General features: G+C 29.1%; 1 protein-coding gene and 1 non-coding gene across 5 annotated transcripts in view; one reads left to right on the top strand and one right to left on the bottom strand.

The window, feature by feature from the left end:
• Nucleotides 1-23,555, bottom strand: part of Sesn (Sestrin) — a 133,692-nt gene that overhangs the window by 11,213 nt on the left and 98,924 nt on the right. Inside the window, exon 1 of one of the 4 annotated variants that reach the window (XM_089170880.1) lies at nt 9,151-10,354. The exons of the other annotated variants lie outside the window; for them this stretch is intronic. Within the exon in view, the coding sequence (XP_089027006.1) occupies nt 9,151-9,171 (21 nt within the window). The 5' untranslated portion in view covers nt 9,172-10,354. Of the gene's footprint in view, nt 1-9,150; nt 10,355-23,555 lie in introns of those variants that run through there. 4 annotated transcript variants of the gene reach the window in all.
• TRNAA-AGC (transfer RNA alanine (anticodon AGC)) lies at nt 15,625-15,697 on the top strand. Its single transcript has one exon. It is a non-coding gene; the product is annotated as a tRNA-Ala (tRNA).

The following is a 23,555-nucleotide window of genomic DNA, read 5'->3' as shown; positions in this document are numbered from 1 at the left end:
GTGTTTGTAATAGTAAATTGAATACGTGAGATAGTTATCAGTATTGACATGAGATCTATAAAATGTAACAGAATTTTATTTTTGTAAGATTATGAATATTTGAAATGAAAAAAAAAAAATAATAATTGATTTATTAATTATTTAATCAAATGATCGTGTTTCTTTTTTTTAAATATAATTAAAATATGATTTAAACTTCAAGAAATAAATGTATAATATTTGAACGTTATACACACGAGTTTACAATAATTATCTAGCAAAGATAGAAATCTTATCGATCAACGTCCTTAGATTTTCATCGAAGATGGTAGAATGGTTTCTCTGGTATTGTAAAATGGAAATAAACATGTTACATCGTTCGAATGAATTCTCATTCGTCATTTAGCAGCGATTGATTATCAAATCAACAAATGGAATAACAATTTCGTGAATACATAAGTAAATAAATTATCAACGTCATACGAACAACATGTTACAATACTAAGACACAATTATTTAAATTAAAAAAGATACAAACAAATCTAACAAGAAATAGAATGTTACAAGATTGTAAAAAAAAAAAAGAAAAAAAAAGTAATGTTTTATTTCTTTCCTCATTAAATTGAGATTCGATTTTAAATAGAAATCTTCATGAGAATTCTATTGGAAAAAAAAGAAATTCTACTCACAAAATAACCGTAGTAAAATCATCACGTGAAGTGAATTTTCTTCAAAACCCATAAAAATATTCGTTGCGTTGGCCGTACTAAATGTGGAAATACTTCCATAGAAACCATGATATATTTTAAAGAGCCGTCGTTTTTTCGAGGGATCATTTCAGTTACAACGAAACATGCTATTACGATGAGTGAAAACTCAAATAGAAAAATAACAAGACGAGAAAATATTTCCAATATCTAGAAAACATCATTTTTATACCTGTACAAAAAAATTGTTCTAACAATAGTATAGAAAAACATGGACAAAGATATTTCCGATCTCGTTGATTCAACAAGCAAAACGCGTAAACATATTGACGATAGGAAGAAAGTTCTTTTATAATCTCTTTGACACTTATCCTCTCGAACGACGAATTATCAAAAAGTACCAAGTTCTTTTGATAACAATTGTATTATTATACTTGTTTTGTTCAATCTTAATTTATCGATTTATGACTTGGACTATAAAAACAACACAACACAACGGTAACAAATCTGATGTGTGTTGTATGTGTGATTTGTTTTTTTTTTATGGGAAGAAAAAATGAAAAAAGAAAACAAATCAGAGATCGAAGTCAAAGAATATAATCATTGATTAGCATTAATTAAAAGAAACATCTTATTTTCTAAAGCAAGTATGGTTGTAACAAGGTCTTACGATGCTTTTATATACTAACAAGTCATTATTACGGACAGCTGGGTGTGCCCGCATATGTCTTAGCAGAAGAAGAAACTCTGAGATAGAGAAAAAGAGAGAAACACGAAGATCGAAATGTCAAACACACAACACACAACACACATTGGCTATCTTGATAGGTTAGAAAGAATCATCGAGGAAAAAAAAACGAGGAAGAAACAAGGCGGGGGCGGAGGGTCAAAAAGGAATAAAAAATAAAAAAAAATAAAAAAAAAAGCACGTTTACTCGTAGGACCCAGAGAACCAGTGATGTTGCGTAAAATCTTTCGTATATTACGACAATAAGAAAGTTTATTCGAATAAACGCCATGTGTTTTGTAATTTAAAGTACTTTACGTGACACGTACTCGATAGCAAATTATTCTACAAAAATTTGAACAAAAAAGCTACACGATTATTTTTTTTTTTTATATATATATATTTCATTATTAAATTATAGAAATTGAAACTTGCACTAAAAAGAAACAATATAATTAAAAACAAATACATTAAGAATCATTTAATAGATAAAATATTATCTTGAATTATCAGTAATCGGGGCTTTTTTTTAATTATTATATATAATATTAAATTAAATCTCAGCGATATACGACACAATGTGGCTTATAAAATTATATTTTTAACAAAATGTATAGGATTGTTCTTTTTTTTTTTTTTTCTTTTTTTTATTGGAAAATGAAATCTTTTTTTTAAAGAGTATCGTAAATCACAGAAATTCGAATGTTATAAAAAGAATATGATAACAAATTAATTGGTAAAAATAAAAAGACATTATATTTAACTATTCAAAGTTACCTTTATATTTTCATATTGTACAACAATTTAAAAATATCTCTTAACTATCACAAATAAGCTTGAACTATTATCATCATCATCATCATATAACTTTGAACAAAAATTAACAAAAGGTGCAATAAAAAAATGAGATCTGTGTCAATGCTTACGGTCTGTACAATCAACAAACAGCAGCTGCATTGTACGTATGTAAATAAATTCATGAAAGAAATAGATCAAATGTAGGACAACAAAAAAAGAAAAAGAATAAACTAATGAATAGCACAAAATATCTATTTTATTATTCTTTTTTTTTTTTTTTTTCTAAAACACGAAAGAGGTGAAATAGAAAATAAAAAGAAGAAGAAATGATAAAACTTTAAAAACCAAAGAGAACAAAGAAAACTCGCGAGTTCGATGCTCCCTTTCTTATCAGTGAATGATGATGATGATAATAATAATAATAATTATAATAATAATAATAATGATGATGATGATGATGATGATGATGATGATGAGCTAGGCCAAGTGAGATACTTTTGCTGACATCGTATTGGTCGGTGTCGACATTCGACATTGTCGTCAGCATATCGATTGGCTAAACGCCACATGACAAAGAAGACCATACCAAACTATATCACATATACCTATCTATTCCCCTCTTTCACACACTCACAATCTATCTATCTATCTCTATCAAACCCCTCACCACTACCACTACCACTACCACACCACCAAACTCCCCATCATTTCTTTATATTTTGTTTTCGTCCACGAACAACCGAACTTGTACGAACGTGTTCGAACGAGAATCCACGAGAATTTCTTCCACGCTTGATCAACGTACCTTTAGTGTTCTTTTACGTCCCACTACTACTACAGACCAACAGGTTTCAGAGGATCATCCTCCAACACGTTCTTTGAATTTTTTTTTTTTTTAATCCTACCAAATCGAAAATACGTGTTGAAAAAGAAAATAAATAAAATATGACATGAGATATGAGATCAGTAAAATGTTTCATGATTATGTAACATAATAGCAACCAACAGTAGCAACAGGAATAATCTTAATATCTCGTTATACAAACGGGATTAGAAATTAAATGAGGAGAGGCTGGAGGAAGACAAGAAAAAAATCAAATTAATAGAAGAAACGTTTGTTGTGTTGGTTGCGTCTTCCCATTGAGAAGAGGATAATTTTATGTCGTTTTACCAGTGGCATACAAAAAAGGCAAGCAAGCAAGCAAGCAACCAAGCAACCAAGCTCGAGAGTGTCGAGGCAAGGAACCTGCAGAAAGACCAGTTATGTTTGTATGCGCTCCTATCTCTATGTATATTCATATATACATATATACTTGCTCACTTATGTACATTGGGGACCATTCGAGGTCTCTTCGAGAAGCGAAGGCGGCCTATGACCGCACGTAAACAACATTGGAAACCAGAACCCAGATCTTTAGAACCGGTTTTTGTCTTGGAAAACAATTTTACGACCTACAGAGAGAAAGAGAGAGAGAGAGAGAGAGAGAGAACAGAAAGGGGAAGAATAAAAAACAAGGAGGGAATAAACTACTACATATGCATATACATTTATATATATAATATAAATATATAGTACACGTGAGTGAGAGAGAGAGAGTGAGAGAGAGAGAAAAAATAAAAGGAGAGATCGTAAAGCTACTTTGTTCGATAAATCTTTCGAAGATGTGTAAACCGTATATTCTCTTTTTCCCTCCTCCACTGATCCCCTTGATCCTCCACCACTTTCTTCAACTCGTACTTCTCATCGTCGAACTTAAAAAAAAAAAAAAATAAATAAAAAATGCAATGAACCGATGTGGATGATAATAAAAACAACGTATTAAAAGAAAAAAGAAAAAAGGTGTATAGTAGAAACAAAGTCAACAAATTTATCATTCGGTATCGTTTAATCGTAGGATTTAAAAAAAAAAAAATAAAATAAAATAAAAAAATCGTCTAAGGATATTATTATGTAGAAATTCCGGATTCATGAATGAAGGAGAGGAATCGGAAATATGTAAATTTTTGTGCGTGCTGCACGCGGAAATCAACGTGATTCTTGAGAAAATAAGAAAACAACGATTCACGACGTTTCGAAAGATAATCCAAGATAAAAGATTAAGAGATGATATTTAACTTGATTTTCAAATAAAGTAATAACTACTTACTTTATGCATACTACCTTTTAACACACATATACGAGATTATAATGTATATAAAAGAGAAAAAGAAAAAGTATAAAATTGAAATATATCATTAAGATACTATCAATGTAATAAAATTTCGATTTATTTTATTACATTATTAAAAGAAAAACATTTATTTTTATTAAGGACATTAAAATACTCTGGGGAGGGAGGTTGCATATATAATATTTTTACTTATCAAAAATTTCATTTCCAATGTCAATTACTCACACCATCGTTGTTGGTTAACGAAATATTTATTATAATGCGTTTAAGTTAATAATAAAAATATTGTTTATGACGATAAAAAAAAATCGAGATGGTTAACAATCATGGCAATTATTTATATATATATATATATATATATATATATATATATATATATATATATATATATATATATATATTAACTTGGAATTTGAACAAAATATATGAAAAGTGGGTCACGATCTTTTAGTACCAAAGAGAAACGCGATGATTATTTTCGATAAATAAAAAAAAAAGGGAAGGGAAGGGAAGGGAAGAAAAAAAGAAAAAAGGAAATAAAGAGTAAGAACTTTTCTTTCTTTATATCTTTCTCTATCTCTTTTTTTTTTTTTCAAATTAATGATTCGAGACGAGAAGATAGCAGCAGCAACGTGCACGAGCACGTGTATATGTGTTATATATATATATATATATACATGTATATAAATGAGCAAAGAAAATACATAGATAAACGTTTGCGAGGTCAGAATATTTTTACGATTACATATGACGAAATAGAGATGATCATTTCTTCTTCAATATAAACGTAAACGAATCAAATCCAATCGAAACGAAACGAAACGAAATGAAATGAAATGAAACGAAATGAAACGAAATGAAACGTTTACTTTTCCCCTTTCTCCAACAAATATAAGAAACTTGGATGAGTTACCAAGTAAACAAGGATAACGACGAACAGTAGTAGTTTGTTAGCAGTAGCATCTGTCGATGTTAAAGTTCGTATATAAATACGTATACAAATACTTATACACATATAAAAGTGGAGAAAAGAAAAAGGGAGAAGAGACGACTAATCTGACGCCATAAATGTCACAGGGACTTATTTCGAACCTTTAAGGATTTTTTTTTTTTTTCCTTTGTCCTCATTGTCATCGTCGAAAGAATTTCTCGTCATTCTTGTAATGAAAAGAAAAACTAACAACAACAAAAATACAGGTAGAATAAGCATTTTCTTTATTTGTTTTCTTTTTTTTTATCGTCGATTATTTCAAATAAATTATTAAAATTAAAATAAAAATAAAAAATCAACATAGAGCGAGTATGTGGTCTTACGATTCGTTGAATTTAAAATGAAAGTAGACAAACAAATCATTTAAAAAACAAAAACAAAAATATTGTAAGTAGTGATTGTGAAATTTGAAAAATGCAAAACATTAATAATTAAACATTTATACGGGAATCGAATGATTCACAAAGCGTTAGAGTGCTAGACCATAGTCTAACAACACGACACGCCTCGTGTGCCTTGCATAAAATTGTTGGTCACGATCGTGACCAAACACGAATCGTCGCTTAACGTCCCCAATGGATTGCTAAAGTACCGTCCAACTATATAAAATATGTCTCTGTGTTTGTATATATATATATATATCCGTAGATACTATAAATCTTGTAAACTATAGGTTAATGGTGAAATTGAGTAATTTAATCGTCGTTAAAATCCTTTTTAAAAAAAAAGTTTAAAGGAAAGTCAATTTAATTGGGCTCAATCGTTGTTAAAAAAAAAAAATATTCACATTTTAATATGAATAACGTGTACTCTTAACATATATTTAAATTTATGCAAGAAAAGTTATATATAAATTATAATATTTATTTATTGCATTGTTTATATTATAATTATAATTTATATATAGATATATAAAATTAATTTAATTGATTTTTTTTTTTTTTAAGTGTTGTTTTTACAGTTAGCAAACAAACACCACTGACAAAATGAACTTAGGATACTTTCAAAATAAATGATTATTTTTAATTTATTATTAAGATTATTATTAAATTTATTTTTTAATTATGTGTTTAATTTGATAATTAATTTCAATTCTATAATCAAACATATGATTTGTGTACAGTTATATTTACATGTAGAAATAGTTAACATATGAACATATGAAAATGATGTAATAAAGATAAAGATATGAAATGTAAAAAAAAAAAGAAAAAAAAGAAATCATATTCCATTATAAGTTGCAATCATGTATTTGAATATCATCGATCTAAACGTCATAGCAGAAAATCCAAAAATTCTTCAAACATGTTGCGATTATAATCTTGGCAATAAAAATATGGTTGCATCAGAAATGACGTAAACTGCATCAACGATTTCTTTCATGGGACTATATTATATCACTTTGACTAGACAATAATACTTAAATTTTGTTTTTGACGATAGCTATAACAATTTTAAGAATGATGCAACCCTAATATAAAACGAATCAACTATTTCTTTGACTCAACTCCTGTTTGGAATTGATTTTTTTAAAACTTTCAAACATCATTCTGATTTTATAATTGAATTTACATTTATTTTGTATATTTATACATTTTTTATATTTATAAGAAAATTATTTAAATGCATACTAACGATATTAAATATTAGTATTCGACGAAAAAATATTATCGTGAATTTTTGGGTGATAATACAAAAAAGATAAAATGCATAATCTACTGCAATATATTTAACAACAACAACAAAAAAAAAACAAAAACATTATATCACATAAAATACAAACAGTTCGAGCATAAATATTGTGCACTAAAAAAAAAAAAAAAAAAAAAAAACAAAAAACAAAAAAAAATTCAAATACGAGATAGATATGCGTGAATGTTATTAACCGTGTAAGATTTCGCGATCTATAATTTAACGATAAAATTAATAATACCTGTTCGAGCAATATATCGAGACAAGTTTTCTATTTCTTTTTTTTTTTTTTGCTTTTTTTTTTTTTTTTTAAAGTACGTTTAAGAAACTAACTAATATTTAAATATACTGTCGTATACGGTTAATCGAATATATCTTGTTACACTGTATAACATTAATAAAAGACACCAACCAAAAAAAAATCTACGAGCAATAAAGGAACGAGACAAAAAGAAAAAATCATTTTCATTGGTAGACCGATTGGGACTCGTTAGAATTTTCGCAACGGGTGGCTTCGAAGTAATAATTCGAAAGGGACGTTTGCAGGGAAGTAAAGGAAGGGGGGTAGGGTAGGGTAGGGAAACTAGGAAAACGATTTAAAACTTGCTCGTTCGTTCATTCGTTCGTTCTCTTTTATTCGTTGCGATAGCTCGAGTTGAAAGAGAACTTACTATATATATATATATATATATATACATATACCAAACCACGTCTAGATATTTTTATTTGAATAAAATTAATCACCTCCCCCCCCTCCCCTCCCCTCCCTCAATGCCATACATATTCACTCGAGTGGAATTATCGTATCTAGGAATTATATCTAACCAAACAAAATATGAAATATAGTAGTAATAGTAATAGTAGTAGTAATAGAATACGTGTTTTTATCCACGTACTTCTAATTCAACTGTTTATCGAGATATTCGATCGAACGATCTAACAACAGGTGGAAGTGTTGCATGCACTCTTCTTCGTAATTCACTGATTGAATAAACATATTTTTTTTAAACACTTTTTTTTTTTTTATTCTTCACCCTTCGTTGACGACAATAATGCAATTATTTCTCACGTATGTATTATTTTGACAATTAGATCAATAGATATAGTTGAACCATTGAATTAATTTCTTGTTTTTTCTTTTTTATTTTTTCTTCATTCATATCGTTCACGTATAAATTATCTCTATCAATTATCAGTGTCAAAATTATATTAAGATTTATTTCTGTTATAATTTTTGTGTCTCGTCAATGAGTTCGTAAAAATCTGTCTCTCACACTGTCTGGAATTTCTAATTGATTTACCACCAACCAACCGCACATGCGCGTGCACGTGTTTCAAGAAAAAGAAAGAAAGAAAGTAAGTAAGTAAGTAAGTAAGAAAGTGAATTAAGGAAATGAAAGGTTGAAATATTAACACACACACACACACACACACATATACACATATACACAAAAAATAGACAAAAAATACATTGTCGAGAATAAGAATCAAAAGAAGAAAAGTTTTAATCGTAATAATAGTAGTAGTAGTAGTTAGTAGTAATAGTAATAATATTAGTAATAGTATTAGTATACCTTGTCTACCATCAAAGTTACTCGTAAACGTGAACCGGTGTAATTTATTTGACCGAACCCAGTGACCGCGCCAAGAATGCTCGAGGCGTTTCGATTTTCTAAATTAGCATAAAACCTATATAACGAGAGAGAAAGAATAAAAGAGAGATAGAGAGAGAGAGAGAGGGGGAGAGAGCAGACACGTTCGTAGAAATCTCGAAAAAGCGTGACACGTATTTATGTACATAGACAAATAAAACATATATATATATATATATATGTATGTTTTATTAGATTAACGTTCAGCCAAAAATCATTGAGTAAACTAAACTTTGGTCTAAAGTTATTTACACAATCTTACATTGTTATATATTACAATGTATAAATAATTGTATATATCCGTTTGAACAAAAATTGAATTTATGACGATGATGATGATGATGATGATGATGATGATGATGATGAAGATGTGTAAAACAAGAATAGAAGATAATTCTTATGAAAGAATAAAGAAAAAGATGATTTAACTTACATCATTTCCAATTTGCCCCATACTGAAGGTATCACCGCCAAGATAAGCGATAGTATCCGCTTCCTGGCAGTATTCGTTCTCGTTTGCGACAGGAATTTTGGCTGATTTCAATAAATATAACACTAGATATACACCGAAAGACTCTGTGTGTGTGTGTGTGTTTGTGATTTCTTTTAAAAAAATAAACTTCGACTAGTTGTTGATAAACGATGACGTTCGTCAGTCTTTTCTTTCTTTCTCTGTTTCTTTAGTTTTGTTTGTTTTTTTCTTTTCTCACTTAGGAGATTTTTACAAAAACCAAATTTATCGAGAGATTTTTTCTTATATATATATATATATATGTTATATAATATTAATACACGATGTGAGAGTATATATATTTTAATAATAACAAACAAAAAAAAGTCAAAACTGTGACGATGAACAACAACAACGCGTTCCTCTTCTCTTCTCGAAGTGTAACGAAGTACGATGAGTCGAAAGATTCAGGAGGAAGAAGAAGATAGTAGAAAAAGATGATATTATTAATTTCGTAGATTAGAAAAAAAAAAAAAAAAAAAAACAAAACAAATCACCGTAGAGTTTTCACGTTCGGCCTGCCTTTACCGTGACACGTCCTTAATTCGTCACTTTCGAAGAATATTGTGAATGATAAATAGTTACCAGTCATAATAATATCACAGACTGATTACGGAGCCGCGTCTTTCGTCGTGTTATTAACTGTTTTATTATTATTATTATTATTATTATTATAATTTCTTCCTCTTTCTTCGAGATTATTTATTTTTATTTCCACAACAACGAAGAGAGAGACAGACAGACAGACAGAGTAGAACGGGATAAAGAAAAGATAAAGGGATAAATATTGAAAAGGATATATTTTATCGAAAAGAAAAGGAAAAAGGAGAAAATTGATCTTTTTTTCTAATTGGTGTTGTCGATAAAAATCAACGAGAAATTTGATGTAGGATATTTAAAAAAAAAAACTAATTATAGGAAATTGGATATCTCTCTCTTTCTCTATGTTTATTTTCTATATATATTTTTAAATATATATATATGTATATATAGAAATAAAATATTGAAAACAATTGAAGCAATTGTATAACAAAATTATATGTATAATAGACTAGGAACACGAGATTAATAAAATACAAAGACTGAAGTTAATAATACAACACTGAACATCACAAGTTAAGCGAAGACTAACGATTCTAAATTCGTGTCATGTTCCTTGAAAAGCCGGTTGCTAACTGACGCTGGTGTATGATAGCTCGATACCGTGCGCTCGTGCCCGACGATCATCTGGTCGGCTTCGACTAGGTAGTGGGAGGGAAAAAGCTCATGGTGGTGGAAAAGAGCCGACTTTTCGCTCTTGTCATTGGTCGACAGTATCGTATATAAAAGCTCTTAACATTTCCCTAGCATAGAACTAACGCACAAAGAAACCTTCGTTACTCTCTTCTACATTTTTTAAATATTAAAAATACTATTATATATAGTTAAAGGAATATTTTATTTTATTTATTTATTTATTTATTTATCATTTATTATTTGTTATAAATTTTAAAAAATAATTATCAATTATATTATTATTTGTTTATAGGAATTATTCGAATAATTATTTTGTCGAATATCAAATCGATTATTTCTCCTCGAGATAAATGTATATGTGTGCATATGTGTGTATATATCTGTGTGTATGTATATATCTAAATCTGATGCAATATACGGCACTGAAGGTGTGCAAGCAGCCGGCTCGATCAGCTGATGCCTTAGCAACAGAGGTATTAACCGACCTAAAAATATCAACTTCATTTTTAAGGATTCAACATATAATATAAGACGAGATAGGAACTGTCCTGATGAATTATTATTATTATTTTTTTTTTTTCTAATCCTTTTAATTATAAGTTCTATTTCAATAGTTATAAAGCGTTGGCTATTATTATTAATCATTGCTGTCTCATTTATAAAAAAAAAACCGCTCGATTTGCATCGACATGGCATTCGATTATTTTCAAAGGTAAGAAGATCGGATGATGCAATTAACTCGGATGTTGACGATGATCATACCTGTGCCTATTACAACATTTACCTGTTCATTCTTCATCGATCGCAGCTGAAACGTGTCTCCTTTAGCTTAACTTTACAATGAAATAATATTTTAAGAATCCGTTCGTTTTCAAATAAAAATAAAAGTTAAGAGACGAACGACCAACCAACCAACCAACCAACCAACCGACCCATCGATTTCTACGAGACGTGGTGTCGTCGTCGTCGTCGTCCCCCCCCCCACTTTTCTGGGATCTTTTTTCTTTCCTCCCTACCATTGGAACATCCGGACAAAGGGACTTCTTACTAGATTTTCAAAGCCTTGAGTGATTCACCACTTTGCTTTTCATAGATGACACGCCTACTGTACAAAGGAATAACAAGATTTTCACAACCTGAAAGTTATAATTTGAACAAATTTATTCTTTACTTTCGGCATCGTTTATGAATTTTTACAAATATTGGGTTGGCAAGAAAGTAATTTTGGTACTAAGTAAATATATATATATATATATTAGGTCATTAAATATGAAATGTCTGATTTCGAGATGAAAATAATCCGAGTAATCAGACATTTCATTAATAATAACCTAATATTAATATATGTGTATATTAATATATATAATATAATTATATTTAATATATTTTATTAATATATTAAATATATTAAAATTAAATTTAATATATAGTAATAATATAATAAATTATATTATTATATTATAAAATAATATAAGTATTTTAATATAATATAATATTATTGTGGGTTGGCAATAAATAAAACCGTAATTACTTTCTCGCCAACCCAATATACATATTTCAAAATGACGATAAGTGTACTACTATACTATTTGTCGTATCTTACTTGTATAATTACTTTTGAAAAAATTGTAAACAAATAAAAAAAATAAAAAAAAAAAGAAGAAATTGACGAAGCTGTCTAAATATGTCCAAATGACGTAATTACTTGAGTTGTTAAAAATATGAAAAAATGAGTTTATATATCTTGACCTCGATAAAAGCTCGATAGCCAAACTTGCAAATCCAATAGTCTCTAACGTATTAGAAATATTAATTACACTTGAAACAAACAGTGGCACTAATCGTGAGAGTGTTGATTACAGATTTTAAAGCCACCAAGGAGAACGACTCTGTGATCTTACACACGTTCCTCCGTAACTCTTAAAAAGGAACGAAACGCGAGATCTAAGGACACGTATTATTTCTGACACTTTATTTTTATGCACATCAAAAATATATATATATATATATATATGAAAAAAGAAGGTGTTATTACGATAGATCGTAAAATAATAATTGTTTCTCATTCAACACGTTCCTCGTGATGAAACTATTCGTACAAACTAATTAGAATTTCAAAAATATAACCAAATTGATTTATCCCGATGTCCCTCTTATTAATTCTATTGGGTAGGCAAGAAAGTGATATTTTACACTAGAATTACATTCTTGCCAACCCAATACATCTTCCATTTTAACCTAATCTTTCGACGATTATAAATCTTATATATAAAAAAAAAAAAATGAAATCATCATGTAAACGCATAAGTTATACACCATCGTGGTCACATAAAACAGAAAGGAACACATAGAAAATTAGGAACTTGTAATAAGAAAAGAAAAAAGTTAGTAAATGATTAATTCTACGAAGATCATTTGTGTGATCGTCGTTCGTTCGTTCGATCGATCGATCGATCGATCGATCGTGTCGATCTTTCTAACGCTACGACGAAACAACCGTAAAGTGTTTCTGTTATTTTGTATTCTCGGGAGCGGCTACTTGGGCGAGGTTAGTGTTGGAAGCACAGAAGGGGTCAACGTTCGGGAAAGCGCCTCTCGTTACAGCACTGCCATATGCTATTATAGGCTTCGTCGCTCGGAAATCACCTCCACCACCACCACCACCACCTCCTACCCTTTCTCTTTCTCTTTTTCTTTCTCCTCTTCAAGTCCACGAATCACGGTTCGTTCTCCAGGGCTCACCTCCTCCACCTCCTTCTCCTTTTCTCTTCCTTCTCGTTAAGTTCCTTCACCATCCCTAGAAACGTGGATCTCGCTACTGCTATTACTACTCCGATTCGTAATTAAAATAAATCGTTTCCTTTGTAAAGGACCAAACGTAGTAGTCAAGAATTACGAGCAATTTTGCACTAACCCAAAAGAAAGACAACAAGATGGATTCGATTACGTAAAGAAAGGTATGGAAGCACGCGACTTTATTTACCATAGAAAGAAAATAAGTAAAGTCGTGTTGCTTGCACGATGACACAAGGTGGTGAAGGAGGAGGAGGACGAGGATCATCGTTAAAAATAAGACACCTGTCTTTTTGTTCCTATTGTTCTACACCTTTTTTTTTTTTTTTTTTACTTTTTTCTTTTTCTTTTCCTCATTCTTCGCGAATGACAAAGAACAAAGAACAACATGGAGAAATATAGATAGAGAAAGAAATATCAAAGTTCATTAAATATAAAAAAAAAATAAAAGTCTTATAATAAATCTCTGACTCAAAGGGGAAAATAAAAGAAAGAAAGAAAATAAAAAGAAATGAACAATAAAATTACACATAAAATAATATAAGCTATAACGCAACACATATAACGTTGATGATGGTAAAAGAGATATGATAGATAAGTGTGTAACATCGCTAATAGAAAAATTATTCATAAGTAGATGCAGCAGCAGCAGCAGCAGCAGCAGCAGCAGCAGCAGCAGCAGCAGCAGCAGCAACTGTTGTTGACAAAGAGAAAAAGCGAGAGAGCCTTGAGGAGACAGGTTTTCTTGTAACTTGCAAAACAGGGGTAGAAGAGGTGGAGGAGACACACGAATGAAGAAAAGAAGGAAAGAAGAAAGAAAGGAAGGAAGGAAAGAGTTGTTCTATCTTACGTAATTTCTCGTATAAATAAAAACAAAAACAAAAATAACAAACACAAAAGAAAATGAAAAACATTATCGTTCTTAACTGACGTATTAAAAAAAAAAAAAGAACTTTGTGATCGATATGGATGGACGTATGACGAATTAAACAATCGTGTTGCTATGTTAATGAAGAGTTGTTTTTCAGTTTCTTCGAAACAAAAATACGTTTTTGTTTTTTTTTTTTTTTCATGGTCTCTGACGTGAACTAAACACAAAGTTTGCCAATTTTATTTCTCATTATTCCACCTAATCTTTGCATTAGTCACAAATATCCGATAATGATGAAAAAAAGCAATACACGTGGGATTACATATGATTTGTATAATCAATGATGACGATGACAATGACGAAAATGACACTTGAAATCATTAGAACTATTACAAACAATTAATGGGATATACGTAAAGAAATTAGAATTGGTAGACGTCTGATAGAAAACATATCAGTTTACTTGGACTGTTGGACAACATTTGTATGAAAAATAAAATAAAATAATAAATGAAAGTTCTATATGAACTATTTTTGATAGTTTTATCGTTAAATTGTTTAACAACCATGAGTCAGAATTGTTGATAACGAGAGACTACACTTTTTCTGGCGTATAAAAAGACTCACGAATTTGTCGTTTAAGATTTATGACTGAACCATATGTAGTCGATGTTACAGGAAGTTTAAGCGTCAAAAGATATATTTGTAGGTTTCATCAAAAATGATTGATAGATCATTTAATTAGAAGAAAATCAAAAAGTTACGAACGATAATTAGAGTCACGACAAAATAACAAATGATATCATATTTAATATGAATTTTGTTTAACACTCGTCACGCGCACATGTGTGATATTTAATAAAATAATTATTTATTCAAATTATCATTTATGAATAAAACAAATATACGGTGTATAGAATAAAGAAATTTTCAAAGGATCGATTTAAACATCCGATCTATGAATGTATTTGCACTAACAATTAGATATACGATATTATTATTATTATTATTATTACTGTTGTGTTGTTATATACACATAAAAGCAAAGCTAAGCCAGAGTTGGACTTAGGGTCAGCGTGAAACGTTGAAAAAGAAAGTCACGCCATATTCGATGTATAATGTAAAAGAGCACAGCTGCACCGCGACTGTTACGTCATTTCCGTCCAACTACTAGTTGCTAAGTGCAACGATCTGACACCGATTTTAAAAAAGATTATATTTGAAAATGATAAGAATTATCAGTGAAATTTAAATTTAACTATTACAATAAAGACATCACACACATTCCAAAAACATCATCGCAACTTTAATGAAATATTTTCGATTTAATGACGAACGAAATATAAGAAAATATTTTTAAATAATTTATCTTCAAAAATATACTTTTAATTATGTTTACGCGTGTCACGTGAGAAATAAATCAAAGTTAGAGACTAATAAATAAATACGATTACTTATCTCCATAAGATTGATCAGATTACACGTGTAGACACACTGGGGGCGTAGCTCAGATGGTAGAGCGCTCGCTTAGCATGCGAGAGGTACCGGGATCGATGCCCGGCGCCTCCAAGTTACACTTGTTTTTTTTTTTTTTTTTTTTCATCTTTAAAGTACTATATCAAATTATAGAAAATAATTATTTTTAAACGTTAACATACGAAATAGTTAAAAATAAAAATTATGGTTTCATTACGCAAAGAGAATTATATATACACATATGTATCCTACATATGTTCAATATATGTTACCGAACAAGCTTTAAAAATAACTGTATTATCGATAACGAAGACAATTTGAAAAATGTCAGAGTAAACAATTGCATGTGTAAATATTGGTGTGTGACAATTAACCTGGTGAAAATAGCATGTGTAAGTATGCGTGCGTGCACGCACGCAAGCAAGCAAACTGTTATAGCATACGAGTTTTACAGGTATAATCGCTTGATTCTGTATGTATACTTGTAATACTTGTTTTTTCCTTATTTATGCGATAACGAGAGATGAAAGATTTGAAGAAATAAAGATCTAATCGATAACGAACTGTTTTTAGATCGACTGTTCTTTTCGTACGAGCAAAATGTTTAATAATACTTTATTAAAGAACAATGTTACTTTCTGTATAATACAAGATTATCACGTTGTTAAATCTTTTAATTCGCATCGAAGCGTTCACTTTTCGCTTTCGTGAGTTTTTTTTTTTTCTTTCACGGTGTCTTGATTACAAATTTTACCCTCACCTTTTTTTTAAGACACCGATCGTTAAAAATTAAACGACGTGAAGAAGATAAAAGTTAGAAATAATACAATCAATTCTATATTAACACTATGACGTCCGGTGGTTTCACGTTAGTGCCATGCAAAAATTATCGGGTAAATGCCGATGGTTCTACGTTGGTGCCATACGTAAACTATCGGGTAAGTGTTGGTGGTTTCACGTTGGTGCCATTCGAAAATTATATAGTATTAATTAATTATTAAGACGTTTTTAATGTCACGTGGAATTGAGATTAAATTGTTTACAAAATTTGAAAGGGATAATGATGATGATGATGATGATGATGACGAGGAATTGCAATAAAGTATTCTCCCTTTACCACGTGACAAAACCAATCTCCTTTAGCACGTACAAACTCAAAGTCGAGGGATTGCGAGAGATAACGATGTTTACGAAGTAAATCGATTCGGATTTCTTTTTGAAAAAAAGAAGAAGAAGAAAAAAATAAGAAAAAGAAAGAGTAAAGGCGCGTACACGTGCTAATGCATTATATCTATATGGGTGTGAAAATGTACATAAGAGAGATATATATACACGGAATTATCATCACGAGACGAAAATACTATACGCTAAAGAAAGTTAATAAAAGAAAATAATACAACAACAAAAAAAAAATCTCGTCAGATCTAGAAAAAAGTATTTTCTTCCACGATTGGTAAGATCTTTAGGAAGAACAAAAAAAAATTCAATGAAAGGGTTAAAGAAATAAAATAACAAAAAATATATATATATATATATAATTGTCTATCATCAAAAGCTTTTTTTTCCTTATCAGAACGTCCTTGCGTGGAGAAACAGGTACACGCAAAACGATAATCATGGTAATAGTGAACAACGGAAGAACGCTGTTATCTTTAATGATATATTTCAGATATAGGACGACATTTGATAAAACTTGCCTGTGGTAATAAAACCATGCGCGCGATATCTTTACGAAAATCTACAAAAAGAAAAAAAAAAGAAAAAGTTAAAACTTCATCTTTTACACCTTAGCGTGTATACATTTATCACTTTTTCTCTTGTTGATAAAAGGAAAAAAAATATAAAGCATGATAAAAGAAAATCCCCCCCCCTCCCATGGTAGGAATTAATCGACACCATTGGATAGATCTTACAAACGGTGGGTGGTTACTACTACTACTACACCGAGAAGAAAATATTTTGGTATGGTGCCAAGCAAAAAAGCTTCGATGACGTAAATTGGCAAATCTTCTCGATGCTCGAAATATAATAAAATATAAAAGAAAATAAGAGAAAAGTAATAATAATAACAATAAAAAGAAAATCAAGAAAAATAAGCAGCACGTCCCCACCACCACCACCACCACCACCACCACCACCACCACCATTCACCTTAAAAGCTTGAGAAATGCGCTCGTTGTTGAGTTATCTGCAAAGCATTACGAAGCATCCACTTGCGTATATTTCGGCGTAAACAAGCGTTCGTAAACAAGCTTGAAGATACACCAAGAGTTTTTTTGGCCGAATGTTATAAAATCGTTTTCTTCTTTCTGTTTCAACCGAAACCCGTAAACCCACCACCCCTCCCCCTCCCCCTCCCCACCCCCCGTAGTCGTCATAGTCGTCGTACCAACACTTGCCTACAGTTTTATGGTCTTATTTTCACCCTCCTCAAATGTTACGACATATTTACTTGTATATACATATATGTATAACACACACGTATTACGTATGGTAAGATTTGAAACTCGACTTAGCGGAGTAGAAACGAGCGAAAAAAAAAATTCTTCCAAGCGTGTATTTCTCTTTCCTCGGTGTCGAGTTTTAAAGTCTCTTGTGGTGACGGAGGATCACTCTTGGGGGGATAAAGGAGTGAGGCTGGGAGAGAGGGAGGGTACCAAGGACCCTTTTCGAGTTGTTTCATAAAAAGAAACGCAGATGGAATATTTTTCAAGGAGAAGGAGCAAGTTATTTTCCTTTGTACACATACACACACACACACAAACACAAACACATATGTTCGTTTAATACGAAACTAGAAACGATACTTGAACGCAGAGGGAGGTAAATTGAGGGGTAGGTTGAGGTGGAGGAGTAATGGAATAAGGGTAAAGATAGGTAGACTGCTTGCCTACGTGAGATTTAAACAAATTCTTTCTTATCTACTCGACTTATTTTTTTTTTTTAACGTTTAGGTACATTTTACGAGAGATAACAAAACAAGCAAGCAAGTAAGTAAGAAAAAAAAAACAAATTAATTCAAAGAAATTTTCGATAAGTCGAATATCGAGTAGCATCTTTCGAAAACACCAATCTTTTTTTTTTTTTTTTTTATTATAGCAAACAAAAGGACAAATGTCGCGTGAGTAAATTTGCGAAAAACAACTTTATATATCTATATATATATATATATATATATATATATATATGTACGTAAGTATGTATATATATACATTCTCATAGATGATTTTACGTAACGAATGTATCAATGTTATTTAATTAACATTCGTCTGTCAGGTTTTTGGATATTTTTAAAGAATACAAAAAAAAAAAACAAAAAAAAAAAATAAGAAGATATAAAATAATAGATTTTATAAACCAAAAAAAGATTCATCGTTATTAACGATCGGTAAACAACACAACGGCATTTTATTATCGTTAAGCCTGATGCAACGCGGAAGCAAGTTTCGTCAGCTACTTGAAATAAACCATAAAAGAAACTATAGATAGTACCTAATCGTGCGTAATGTACTTTTTTTCTATTTTTTTCGGCTAAATGTCGGATAAGAATCGCGATCGAGCCAACAACCCGTATGTAGATACACATATGTGTAACGCACGTCTCATTGAATACATTAGTTTATGATTCTTTGTTCTTCTCCCATTACTATGTTCATGACTCACATGTGCTCTACATATGTAACATATATATTTATGCATATAAGTATATATATATACATATATATTATATTATATTATATATGTATATATAATATAAGATAACACGCGACTTATAAACGAGTATGGCATATGTGTTTGTTTTGCGATAAAACTTCTGTACTTTTCGTTTTCAATAATTATAATTATAATTATAATAATTATAATAATAATAATAATAATAATAATAATAATAATAATAATAATAATAATAATAATAATAATAATAATAATAATTAAAAAGAAGAATAAGAAACAAAAAATATGTGTACAAGTAATCGTATAAGACGTAAGAAACAATTATCCAATTGTATAATAAACCGTAAACCCATTTCTCTTTTTGTGATTACCATAATAAAATACTTTGCTAGATTATATCCATTAATATATAAATGAAAAAGAAAAGATGTATAAATTGAATACATAAATATATATATATATATATATATATTTCTTTTAAATTTATTAGTAGTAACTTTGTAAAAAGAATTTTGATTCAAAATCTTGATTTATATTATTACAAATTTGTACGATCAACAATAATTGAGATTAACATAAATGTTGGTTCGTAACTTTTGATTGAACATAAACGATACGCGTGTATATTATACTTATTTTCAATCATGAGAGAGAAATTTTATTCGTTTACTGTAACGTGGCCTATATATTTAATGTAAAGAATGATTATTCATCTCTCTCTCTCTCTCTCTCTCTCTCTCACTCTTTCTTTTTCTTTCTTTTCTTTTTTTTTTTTTCTCTCTCTCTCTCTCTCTCTCTCTCTCTCATACCACCCCTTGATCCTATTCAACTCCTATCCGTTCGAATTTATACTCGATGAAATCCAACAGTAGTCGGAGGAGAGTCGTAATCGTTATGTTGGCCCGTTCCTTCGTTCCCTTTCCTTTTCCTTCCCTTGCCCTTCCCTCCCTACCCTTCTTGCCCCACCCTTTAGCATGAAGGGTCCTCAACGATTTCTTTCTTTAACGGACCTTCGTGTCCCTATTTTAACCGAGAAGAGTTCACTGCACTTTCATCTCGCTAGATCTCTCCTCATCAAGTCAGATTTACATAATTTATTTATCATCTTGTTACTGATGTTTCAGAAAATTTATAACAAAAAAAAAAAAACAAAAAAAAAGAAAATCAAACAAAAAGATTAATCGAATAAATTTCTTGCAAATGTGTAATTCACGTTTATCATTAAAAAAAAAATAAAAAAAAAAATAAAAAAATAAAAAAAACCTGTTATACGATAATTTGATATATTTTATTTGATCGAAAATATTTTACGGATTTAAGGGATCTTCTATACGTGTATATATATATATATATATATATATATATATATATACGTACGTACATTTACACTTACATGCATAAATGTTTGACCGAATGACTTGTTTGAGTTAATTCGAAAATTATCTTACGTAATTCAATATACACCTGCACGTAAATGTGTATTTATGTAAGGTACGTATAGTAGCCTAATCGAATACTTTCTTGCGCAATAAAAGATTACAATTTAACGTTGGTTATATAACACATTGTATAAATATATGTATGTCTGTCTGTGTGTGTGTGCGTGTGCGTACGTGTGTATAAAATTACAAACACGTGTAATATCTGTACGCATGGAAACAAAGTATAAGGTTCTTCGTAAAATTCAACCCGGTAGAAGAAATCTTATGGTTTGATTATAAGTGAAAAATTTCAAGTTACTTTGAAGTATGTTTTGTACGAATAAATCGAGTATATCAGTACTAACATAATCATAATCATTATCATTATCACCATTCGTCGTCAACGGATGAATAATTATTTACAAAATAATTTTATTATCTACTTGTTGAATTGATAAGAAAAAAAAAAAAAATAAAAAAAAAAATAAACGCATAAACATATGCAATAATCAAAAAGCAAAGAAGGAATTGAAATAGAATGAAATTTTCAAAATTTGTTCATTGAATTTAAATTTGTTTTTATAAAATTGAAATTTGTTCTTTCCCTTTTTGATTATTGCATATGTTTATACGTTTACTTTTTTTTTTAATTTTCTTCTATTTAAATAGACGATATTTAAATAGAAGAAGAAGAAGATATTTAAATAGAATATATTTAATATTATAGAATAATATTCAAATTATATTATATATATTAAATATATTATATATATATATATATATATATATATATATATATATTAAAATATATAAAAATAAATATATATAAAAAATAGAAATTATATTATATATAATAAATAATATTTAAATAGAATATATTTAATATTATAGTAATATTTAAATTATATATATAGTAAATAATATTTAAATAGAATATATTTAATATTAAAATAATATTTAAATAGAATAAATTTAATATTATAGTATATTTAAATTAATACTAATTAATTAATTTAATTAATACTAATATTAGTAATATTTCAATTATATATATTAAATAATATTTAAATAGAATAAATTTAATATTATAGTAATATTTAAATTATATATATTAAATAATATTTAAATAGAATATATTTAATATTATAGTAATATTTAAATTATATATATATTAAATAATATTTAAATAGAATATATTTAATATTATAGTAATATTTAAATTATATATATATTAAATAATATTTAAATAGAATATATTTAATATTACAGTAATATTTAATTTATATATAATAAATAATATTTAAATTGGAGAAGAAGAAGATATTTCAATAAAAGAAGAAAAATACAAAATAATTGTATAAACATATGCAATAATCAAAAAGCAAAGAACAAATTTAAATAGAAAAATCTAAAAATCCGAAGAAAAGATAAATTTATTGAAAAAAAAATTTGATAACATCCTTCACTTTATATCTATGAGTATCATTTATGGTGACCATTCCAAATCCATTTTTCTTTTATATATATATATTTTTTTTTCCAAAGAAATGCAAAAGAAAGGATACACTTTTTAAGAATTTTCATAAATTTTCGACAAATACAATTTCTTCTTATCTTATCCATCCTTTCCTTTCGTTTCCTTTTAAAAGGACAAAATCAAGGACAACACGAGAAGACTCGTAAAAAAAAAATAAAAAAAAAAAACGAACGTTCCTTTCATTTTCTCAGGTAAACTTTTTCCAAAAAGGGATCTCTCTCTCATTTTCGTTTGAACACCATACTGGAAAATAATTCTACGGATCATCTGAGAAGGTACAAAATAGGGACGACACAGAGGAAGATGGGAGTAAATCAAAAAACACATAAAAAAAAAAAAGAAAAAAAGGGGAGGAAGATAAATTCATTCTCCTTTTTTCTTTTTACTTTCCCTTTTATTAAAATATCCCCTTCCCTCCGTTAGAAAAAAGGTAGACTATTAAACTAACTCTCGTTCAAACTTTAACTATTCTCGATATAGTTAAAAGAAGAATAGAAAAAGGAGAGAAAACCCATCTTTTTTTTTTTTTACCTACCAAACTATGAGATCGATAGAAAAAAAAAAAAATAAAAATAAAAAAAAAAAAACGAAAGGAACGAGCAGAAGAAAACACGAAGTCTAGACGATCGATGACGGTTGCTTATTTGCTGGACAGCCACCTGTGGTTTTTATCATTAATTAATTATTTCCTTAGACGAACATGCGTTTCATATTCTCATCTATATAAACCCACCTATACATATACATATACATATACACACGTATGTATATATACAAAATGTTCAAGTATATCATTACTTTATGTGTATTTGATCGAACTTATGATGAAGTAGTGTGTACTCAATGTACTCATTAAAAAAGATAAAAAAAGAAAAAATACAAAATAAAAGTGATGACAAAACCTTAGTATGAATCACTAATGTGTAATAAGATAAAAGTGTATTTTAAAGAAGAAAAAAAAGAAGAAGAAGAAGAAGACAAAAAAAAACACACACACACACACACATAATGATGCAACTTTTATAGAAATGATACGAATAATAAAAAATTACACGTGTCACTCTACGTGTGTCTCTTTTTTATTCTCTCTCTCTCTCTCTCTCTCTCTCTCTCTGTCTCTGTCTGTCTCTCTGTCTCTCTGTCTCTCTCTTTTTCTCTCTTTCAGTTTACCGACCTTTCTTTGTTCCTTTGGGGAAGTAACTGAAGCTAACGGATTATGCGCTAGAATGCACGATATTTGGAACGAGCTCGTGATTATAAATAGCCAACTGTAGCGTAACGTTACGGTAACCTAACGTGGATGAGAAGATTCTAACCA

Source organism: Polistes dominula, unplaced genomic scaffold, assembly GCF_049000335.1.
Source record: "Polistes dominula isolate Pdom_NZ unplaced genomic scaffold, Pdom_raw_medaka contig_79, whole genome shotgun sequence".
In the NCBI taxonomy this organism is placed as follows: domain Eukaryota; kingdom Metazoa; phylum Arthropoda; class Insecta; order Hymenoptera; family Vespidae; genus Polistes; species Polistes dominula.
This window is presented reverse-complemented; position numbering and strand designations above follow the sequence as displayed.